Here is a 10,472-nt window from a genome sequence, read left to right on the forward strand (position 1 = left end):
GCGCGCAGGAGCTTGGCGCCGGGTGCTACCGCACCGGTTCGGCAGAGTAACTCCTTCCTTCAGAAGCTCCCAGCTGGAGATAGGCTTCAGAGCTGAATTTAAAAATCCTTGAACAAGGAGTAGAAACTAACGGAAATCTCACTCAGATGAACAATAAAGAAAAAAGACTGGATTTAAAATTCAGTGCCAGGTTCCAGTCTCCATATTCCCTCTCTTTTCTGTTAGGAGAAACCTGGAGTTCTACATCGTTCTAGTGAAGGTGGAAATCAAATGCCCGTTTTCTATCACCAAAACTTGCATCTTTGTGTTCCTTATTAATGCACTTTCTTATCTTAATTTGCATCTTTCTTTCTTCTCCTAATCTTGTTCTACCCTGGAAAAGTTATAATGTCCGTTTGTCATATAATTTATTTATTTGCCCGTGCGGTTGTAGCAGGCTACACTCGTGTGCGTGACCTTAGATGAGACAGAACAAAAAGACGCGTACTGGTATGTGTCCCACTTGACAGATGGTGATAAGTCACATCGGTATGATCAGCATCCTGTGGTACACTGATACAACCTGAGACAGATCGTAGGAGATGGACCTGCAGTCACATTCGTTTTCCTGCTGCTATTAACTTTGTTGATGTAGTGATTCCCAGTGAAGATAAGCCATAGAAAAATAAATCCTTTTCTTAATTAACAAGTAAATGCTTATTTGGAAACAAACTGAGGCAAATCCTAAAGAGATACACTAGAAATTAGGAGATGTGAGAGAAGGAGAAATAAATGATATCAGAAAAGGATTACTGTAGGGTTTAGCTCATGCACTCTTTTGCAAAACTTAAGGGAAAAGTTTCTCTAAGTGAATCTGGACTCGAGTTCAGCACTAACCTGACAGTTATCTTCTTGGTCAAGCAGGAATATCATAGATGTGTTTTAGCTGCAAAACAATATTTTGTGATCTAGTACTGTGTAGAAATTTGCAGGTGGGGAGAAAGCTACTAAAATTTATCAGAAAAATTCTGAAAGAGCTTTCATTTCAGGTATGAAGTTGTTGCATGCATCTTCACCTTATATCTACCTATCCTAGCAGAGTTAGTGTAAGCAAAGACCTCTAGTTAAGTAGTAATTGGTCATCTTATGCCATTCTCCCGCCCTCTTAATGTCCGAGTTGTGGTGCACCTGTTGGGTATGTGTATGCAGTTACTCACGTCAATGTCACAGGATACTCACAGAATCCAAAGCTAGTTTATGAATGAATTCTAAAAATGAATTCAAATTTTCTTTCTGTATTTGACTTCTGAATAAATCTGTAGAAGAGTCCAACTAAACTGTCTGAAGAAATGGCAGTTATCTAACTCATCAGCTGAGGCTGCCGTGGCACTCAGGGAACAGTTCCCTCTGGCATTCCCAGTTTTTCATCAGATGCTGGCATGTTTTGAAGCAGACCTAGCGCACTTCAAAGTGGCTGGCAGCAAACTGTGTAATTGCTTCTCACTGTCAATACTACGTTATTTGTAAGCAGCACTAGTTCAGGCGACTGTTCTCAAAACACATAATCTGGGATTTAGTGCAATTCCGCTGTTCGGATGCTTTGTCTTTAGGGTTCTTATAAACTCCCTACGCTGCAGAATTCCTTGGTGTGGCATGGGAAGGCCCGTCCTGAAGATTATTCAGAGCTTATTTTATGAGTAGTAAAAAGATATGGCTAGCTAGAAGTTACCCTTTAGAAAACATGTATTTTCTACATTTAATGTTAATATAGAATACAACACTAACGTAGTTTAAATTTTTAAATACTACCATAGAGTAATTTAATTTTGAGGATTTGCTGAATAATCAGGAAATAATAATAAGGAAAGTGTAAGGAGTTTCCTATTACTCGACGAAATTAATTCCATGGATGGCTTTAAGAAAAAAATGTGTGAATGATGAAAAAAATTACACTGGTTAAGGAAACCAACATTTTTGTAAGTTCCTAGGACCCTAACCTTGCTTTTAACCTACTGACAGCTCTACATCTCTGATAAGATCTAGTAAAATTCTTTTCCCCAATTTGATCAGTGAAATAGTTGCATTCTGCCCACAAAGCAAGCTAATTTTTATGATGTTAGTGAGTATTTATGGTCTTGTTTTCTGGATGTGCTCAGTTGCTATGCTATTCTCAATATACATTTTGAATTACTGCTAAATAATTTGAAATATTTTGTTTTTGTAGCCCGACTGGATCCCATGTGGAATGGTGTAAACAGCTGATAGCTGCAACCATTTCTAGTCAGATTTCAGGGTCTGTCCCATCAGAAGGTGTGTCCAGAGACTACAGGGTAAGTGACTTGAGGAATGCATTGATTTGTTTAAGATAAAGAGTGAGTGATCAGGGAAGTCCTTGCTACCTTGATTATCAGGTGATAAGTACTTAAGTGATCGCTGAATGTTTCAGAACTAGAAACATCTCATTATGCGTAGGAGTCTTTTGAATCTGCTTTGTGTTTTCCTCCAGATTTAGAATAGTGGCATTGAAATCTACAGAATAAAAATGAAGAGAGAGGTGAAAGGAAAATTAAAAGTCAATGTTTTGAATAAAATGCCAAAAGTGAGTTCTCTTTTCTTTTGATTACTACATTAAAAAAATTTGGTAAAGTAGATGCTGTGCAAAGAGCATAAATCCCTATCATTTTTCATGGGGTTTCACCAGAGACAGAGAATTTAACATCAAACAAACAAACAAACAAAAATAACCTTTTTTCATTCCCTCCCAGCAACACTTTTGTCACTAAGGTAATGATTGCACAGTATGGTTTACCTGATAGGTTCCATTATGCTTTTTTACCCCTATTCTTTCATGGTCATTTGCCATTTCCTATAGCAGCCAGTCAACTGAACTATCGAGAGTGGAGCATATGCAGTTTTCCCTCTCCTACAAATTGACAAAAGTCACCTGTGTTTCAAGTCCCTTTAAGAAACCCAGGCTGCTGCTATCTAGATCCTTTTTTCTTCCTGGATTTGAAACAGTTTCATGGTCTTCATGCAAAATGGCCAAATGAAGATTTTATCTTTTTTTGTTTTTTAATTAGGTTTTAAATTATTTTCTAATATGCTCTATGATTAAAAAATTTGTTGACCAGAAACAGCGTATTTTAGATTCTGTGACAGCAGGTCAGATTTAGCCCAAGCCTGAAGATGAATCCACAAAATGTTTTTGACCATAGTCTACTTAAAAATTCACCTCACAGAGTTTCATACTATTGGCCCAGTCAGCAGCTTACACTTATAAAAAAGCGTAGCTCTTCCATACTGTGGCAGCTGAATTGCAAATGCTTACTTCAGGTCAAGGCTAACATCTTTGATAAAACATTGTGGGAAACCTTGCATTGCAGCTGTCGATGTTGTATTTACCCTGTAGCTCAAGGACTTCATTTTAGTAAAATCCAAGTATGTAAGCTTGGTGTTCAGTTTATCTCTGAGTTAGAATGCATTCCTGTGGAATAAAGAGCACTTTTTCATTCTAAATAACCTCCTTCTCTATACCAAACTTGTCTTGGATATTATTTAACAGGAATAAGTCTTTTAAGGCCTAATTAAAATTCTACTTCATTCTCTGTTTCTTAGAAATGAAAGAAAAAAATTTAAGCCTGGTGGTATTCTGAATTTTTGTGTATAAATTACATTTGGCATCATTGCATTGCTGTGATTTGAAATCCCGTATTTGTGTTTAACATCATGGAATTTTTTATCCTACAATATCTTTAGTTACGTTCAGGACCAGTATCTTGTGAAGTGGTGTCTGTGCTTTAGGAGAGGGTTTCTTTTGTGCTTAGCTTCTGCAGAAGTTCAATGGTACGATTAGTTGCTTAGTCAGTACCATTAACAGGCTGGGTTTATTCATTGTTACGGTGGAATTCACGTGTAAAAAGACAATGCCCATTTATAACTCAGTTTTCTTTTGAGACATCTTTCCCTTTTGATGCACACTGATCAATTTTCTGGGTCCTCATTACCTTTGGTTACCTCAAATTGCTGCATTTAGAGACTATCTTACAACAACTCAGAAACTTCAGGTAGGGCCAGATGTGTGTGTTTGCTTCTGGAACTGGTCAGGCAGTTCTGTTGCTTTCTGCTGGGTTTACCAGGAACTCACTGCTTTATTCTTTCTTTCATCCTTTTTTAAAGTTTCAATCAATATGTTTGCAAAAACAGGTAAATACATCGTTTCTTGTATCTAATGGTGTTACTCACATTACTCTGTATAACTTACCTTACCAGAATGTATTTTAGGGGAGGGGGGAAATCAAAAGGAAGCAAAGGGGCTGCAAATGAAATCGTCAAAACTGGAGAGCGCTGAGGGAGCTCTTGCTTGCTAAACCCTACAGCAACATGATCTCACTCTGAGTTTGAACGCTGCTGTGTATGTCTTCTCTGACATACTCTCTGCCTGAGAAGTGTTCTTGAATGAGGGGTTCATATAAATGAAAATTGCTTAGATTATAGTAGCTGAATATAGACACCTGCAGAAATAAGTTGAGAAGAGTTGTCGCTATCCTTGTTTTGCCATTTGAATCTAAAAGATATGGTGGTTATACTTCATGGCTGTTATTGCAGGCTTATCATCTTCCACCTAGAAGGATTATCAGGCTCTTTCTTCTCTTTTCACAATAGCACATTGTAACTGGATAAAAGGGTGATTAGGAATGAATGTTTCAAAAGAGCTTGGTATTTGTTACATCACTAAAATGAAGTGCCTAGATTGTTTTTAGACCAAAACAATTCTACAAATGAGAGCTGCATAGTTTTGTTTTGTTCTTTCACAATCCGGCTATAATTAAGATGTTTGGAAGTAGAGTACTTCTGAAAATCTGATGAAGTAAGATATAATATCTTTAAAAAATCAAATCTGTGTGTTTTGTTGGATAACATTTTATATTTTAACTAACAGGTGTACAGGAGGCCTGTTATACGGGTAAGATTACCTTTGGCTAGCAGTAAAATGGCCTCCTACCTGTTTGTCTTTTGTGCTGTGTGAGATCTTGGTGTGTCAAGCATTCTTCTTTACTTCATTAATGGTTTTTATGAACCAGTCAGACCATTTTGCTATGCAGTGCAACAGCTTCTTTGCCATAGAAATGCTTTATATACATTACAATGTTTTCGTGAGCAATAAAAGTCAATGTGTAAGAGAGCAGTATTTTTAAATTATGTTATGAATGTGCAATACTAACTTCAGTTTTATTACATTAATTTTGACAAAATAGATGCTTGCAACTGAGGCTTACATGCTTCGGACTACAGAGTACTGTATTAGCAGCTCTAATGTGTTATCTATGCTAAAGAATATTGGTGGTAAAAGCGTTACGTCTTTGTCTATCCTATTTAAATAAGATACCAATTCATGCTTGCCTTCGTGCATGTTTTACCTTAATTGTTACCACCCTGAAGTAGGATTGAAAGTTAGGTTTGAAGTTAGACACTAGTGCAATGACCTGCATCTTTTTAATGATAATTTTGAGACTAGGTCTTGCCCATTGTTCATTGGAGATATAAAAAGGGCATGCCTTGTTTTCTTGTCCCTCTCTCTTAGTAACATTTATGAAGCGAGAAATGATCTGGACACTGTTCTGACATTGTTCATGAAATGTGTGTAACACTTTTATTCAAACAAAGACTTCTTGTTCAGTCTCAAACTGAGAGATGAAGCCTGAATGATTTCTTTTTCTCATCCGTTGTTTACATATTTGAAAACGATGTGTTTAGTCCAATCATACAAATGCACAAGTTGATCTTTTTTTTTTTAAATAGATAGCTCTTGAAATAATTGGTCTGAATTGAGCAACAAAAATTGACTGTTTTCGTTGAGTTTTTCATAGTTCTTTGTAAAGGCTTTGATCTTTGAATGATCTGCTGTGCTTCTTTCTCTTTCATTTATTTAAAATCTTTTGGTGTATTTGCTGGTTGTCCTTCTGGTTTTCTTCCAGAGATCACAATATCTACTTTGCTTTAATTTCAGAAACAACATTTTTATAATCTGAAATTTAAGTAATTTCTATTTAACAGAATTCCACTAATACATAAATGGTAGGAGTCATTTATAATTTGAAAGGCTTTTAAAATTAATTATAACTCTTGTAGAGTTCAAATTATCTGAAGATATCTGAAGTCCTTCTTCTAAGTTTTTCTTTTTTGAGGGTTCTGTAGAAATACTGTAAAAAGAGAAATTGACTTTAGCAAACATATGTCAATTTAGACTGCAGCTGGTTTTACACTCTATCAAGCGAGAAGTTCTTTGCATGTGAACTGGGAATAATAGACTGTCATGAACACAATTTCTCTCCAGTTAATAAAGAAAGAAGACGGAAGAACAATTTTGGCTGAATGTATTAAAACAATTGCTTCGTATGACTTTATGACATTTGTGCTTCTCTCTGAAGTGCATAAGGACCTGACGTTTATTAAAGAGATTTAATTAATATTCAGGATTTGCTGCCAATATGATGCAAAAATAAATTAACATAAAAATGTGAATTGTTTGCATATTTTGCTATGAGGAGTAATTTTAGGTTCTGTAAAGTTACTGACTAGATTTCCAGCAACAACACAGAAGTTGCTGGAAAAATATGTGAAACCATAGAACTGAAAGTTCAATTAAAACACGTTTTACACAGTAAAGCATTTTCTAAATTGTCTAGATACTTCTATTTGATGTCGACCTATTTTTTCCGTGAAAGATTGCATGAGTTTTCCCCTAATGCTACCATTGCAAGCTGTACTTAATTTCTTCTATTGATAAGCATGTGGCATACTTGGAATTCATTTTCTTCACTATAAGGTTGTTTGTCTTAAAAAGACAGTACATACTTTTGTGTTCTTATCTACCAGCACTGACTCTTTTGTGAAAAAGGGATTAAATGTTTCATTTTGTGTTGTGCCAAATAACATTAAAAGCATCATGCTAATAGCTTGGATTCCTTTCTGTGGAAAGTAGTTTGTGCTAGGAGTGGAAGATTTTGAATAGCTAAACTGGAGTTAAAGTATATGCTGTCTTTTTAAGGAAGGAAAAAAAAAAAACAGGAAACAAAAAAGAAAAGATTCTGTCCTTTCACCTGTTGTCTGCATGTTTTTTCCTGTTACTTCTCTCTTGCCCTACTGCTGCCTCATGCAATGCAGGAGATTCAGGATGGACACAATGGCTATCATTCTGAAGCAGAACCTGATCAGGTGGCAAGTTTTACTCATCTTTCATTCATTAACTGTGTAGCAAGGTACTATATATTAGTACTTGTACAGTACGTACAAATTTATATTTCTCATGCAAGAGAATCCATAGAAAGCATTTAGTGTGTTAGCTGATTATGTGCTACGTAGGGTTTTCGTGTAATGTCATGTAGTCTAAAATGTGATACTGTACCTAAGCCCCTGTCTGACAGAGCACATCTGTCCTTCTAAGTTTGTAAGTATCGGCTAATTCTCTACACATCATCTTTCGTGATTGGGTGCTGAATGTAAAATTCTGTTAGTTTCCGAAAAAATCTAAAGCCAGAGATCAATTTAAATATCTTTAGAAATCATTTATTAATGAGGGCTTGGGGTAGTTTGTTTGGAGGCAGACAGATCCTACCAGTTATTTGTATGTAGATCAGAGCAGTAATACAAGGAAAGAGTTATTTGTTTACTGTAACATAGCCCATTATACTTATTCTCACTTCAGGATGTAAAAAATTGAAACCTAAATATCTCATCATGGTGACCTGGAAGAGATCACTTTCTTACATGGTCCTTAAGGGTCCCGCAAACCCTTTTATTCTTAATTAAAATCTTTAGTACATTGTAAATCTTAGCTGCCAGCGAAGGACCCAAAGGATCAATCTTGTGTCATTCAGGAATGAAGCCATTTACCTAAATGAAAATTTATGGAACTAGCCCTTATTTTAAAATTGCTAATTGTTCTTCTATATTTTATTATTACTTCATTCTTACTGACTTTCTGGATCCAAATTTCCTGTAATGGACCTCTTCCATAATTTTGGCACTCTCAGTAGGGTATTGGTTAAAATAGAGCGACTGACTTTTTGCTATCAAAAATGCAAAGTTAAAATGTTAAATAAATAAAGCTTCTGCCACATAATTCTCTCAGGTGACAATACTCAAATATTAAATAAACAACATTAAGAATAGGAAAAAAATTATTATGAGCTTTAAAATGTTCTCAAGTAGATAAAATACCCAAAACAATACCTGCATTTAGCAAAACACTAACAAACTATTAATTACAAATTTGGGCAGATCTTATTGTTCATATTTTTGCATGCTATATGTAGCTAGCCTGTGAAACTAATTGTTGCATAAATGCTTTATTACTAATATGTTACTAACATGTATGTCTGTGTAATGCTTATAATACCGATTTTTTTTTTACTATGGTACTGTTTAATACAGTTGTGCCTTGTAAAAAAAGATACACTCCTTGTGTTCCAGTAATCTGGTAGTAAAAGCACTTTGCATCAAAATGTATCGATGTAGTACAGATGGAAAGTGAGATTTACTCATGGTTTTGGATTTCTGCCAGGCACTGCGGGATGGAAACAAACTAGCACAGATGGAGGAGGCTCCACTTTTTCCTGGAGAATCAATCAAAGTTATTGGTAAGCATACTATTGAGTACTACACTGAATACTATTAAATCACTGGTTTATTTATTTAAAAACAGAATATTATTTCATTTTTACTTTTGTTATTTTAATTTAATTCACTTTAGGTTGGCTGATTTGATAAGGATTTCTTTTCTTTATCTTTTAAATCCAAATGTAGGAAGGAGAAATCAGTTGCAGAGGATAACTTGCTCTATATAGATAAATCATTTTTTTCCAAGAGTTAGTTTGTTCCATACAGGTGTATTGGTTGTACTTCTGCTTGGGGATGCCAAGGATACTTCGTAGATTCAAAAGCTTCAAAATTATGATAGCAAAGATGATGAAGTTTGGAAAACTTAGTTTCCAGTTCTTAGTGAGATGTATTTCACTTTGGCCTGTGACGGCAAGCTCTGCGTTAGCAGTGCAGTATGCGGCTAGAAAAGAATACTAGCTCTTTCAAATAAAAGTGAAAATGAAGATATGGGCATATAACTGAATTACTTGGAGATCAGTTGCGTACACATCAGTAATTGCCCATTTGGATGCTCTCTCTCTGAGGTGAGCGTGGGTGCGTTACACGTCAGGGCAGGGACCAGAGCGCCTGCAGCTAAGAATACCAGCAGGGTGCTTTGTTACCTGCCTGCCCCTACTGCAGCCCATGCTAGCTGAGCCCAGCCCCAGTTGCTCAGTAGTTGCTGAGAAGCAGTGGGACTGAGGAATTCGATTGTTTTCATTGTTGAGATAAAGACAGCTCTTTCAGTCCTGACAGCATCTGAAGAGTAGGCTTTCCTATAGAGGTCAAGCATCAAAATCTTATGGAACTGCAAAAATCTTGCTATTTTTAAACGGAAATAGATTTTTATGGAACAAATGTCTATAATAGTAAAACAAAGCTTTAATTGGTCTGTTTTCCAGCTAAAGATGTTATGTATATCTGTCCATTTATGGGAGCAGTCAGTGGTACACTAACAGTGACGGACTTCAGAATGTATATCAAAAGTGTTGAAAGGGTAAGACCTCACTATCTATCTGCATATTGTTTCAGGTAGGAATGTTGCTAGTAGATTTCAGAAACTGACAAATTTAGTGTAAGTGAAGTATGATGTTCCACAGCAGTCTATTAAACAGGAATTATAGTTGACTCTAACGAAACATACATGAACAGTATGTTTGTATTCCTCCTAATGTAACAAAATTCGTTTGGTTTATATACAAATTTCAGGATCCACCTTTCGTTGTTGATGTTCCCCTTGGAGTCATAAGTAGAGTTGAAAAAATTGGAGTACAGAGCCACGGAGACAACTCGTGTGGTATAGAAATAGTTTGCAAGGTATGGCATGGTAGACATTTGTTCATACTGAAGTATTTTCATTTCATTTTTCTGTAAGAGGAATCTGCATGCACATGTGCTGTTTTTCTGTCTGATCAGTTCCCTGTATTTGAACCCTGCTTCATTTAGATAATATGTTTCAATTCCGCTTATGATACTTCCAGTCTTAAACACTTCTCCCTTTCGTCTCAAGAGTGAATTCAAAGGAAAAATGGCTATTTTTATGGTATCTAGCAACTCTAATGATGATCCTAGTCATCTGATATGAACACTTACAGAACTGTGTTCTAATGTGGATTAGATGGTATCAGTGACTTAGTGCTACATATATGGCTTCCTTCAGTCAAATTTCTTATAACTGCTGGTCATGCTTTAACCCCAGCTGGTAACTAAGCCCCCCCCAGCCACTCGCTCACTCCCCCCACAGTGGGATGGGGGAGAGAATCAGAAGAGTAGAAGTGAGAAGACCCATGGGTTGAGATAAAAACAGTTTAATAGGAAAAGCAAAAGCCGGGAGCACAAGCAAAGCAAAACAA

General features: G+C 36.0%; 1 protein-coding gene across 2 annotated transcripts in view; it reads left to right on the forward strand.

Annotated features, from left to right (window-relative positions):
• Positions 1-2,210: 2,210 nt before the first annotated feature.
• The window catches only part of MTMR1 (myotubularin related protein 1), a 36,673-nt gene continuing 28,411 nt past the window's right edge, over positions 2,211-10,472 (forward strand). The window contains exons 1-5 of one of the 2 annotated variants that reach the window (XM_009578425.1): positions 2,211-2,309; positions 7,144-7,194; positions 8,543-8,618; positions 9,522-9,616; positions 9,829-9,936. In XM_009578425.1, coding sequence (XP_009576720.1) covers positions 8,573-8,618; positions 9,522-9,616; positions 9,829-9,936 — 249 coding nt within the window. In that variant the 5' untranslated portion in view covers positions 2,211-2,309; positions 7,144-7,194; positions 8,543-8,572. The remainder of the gene's footprint in view (positions 2,310-7,143; positions 7,195-8,542; positions 8,619-9,521; positions 9,617-9,828; positions 9,937-10,472) is intronic. The other variant, XM_009578426.1, reaches the window with a different exon arrangement.

This window comes from Fulmarus glacialis, unplaced genomic scaffold (genome assembly GCF_000690835.1).
Source record: "Fulmarus glacialis isolate BGI_N327 unplaced genomic scaffold, ASM69083v1 scaffold27155, whole genome shotgun sequence".
Taxonomy (NCBI): Eukaryota; Metazoa; Chordata; class Aves; order Procellariiformes; family Procellariidae; genus Fulmarus; species Fulmarus glacialis.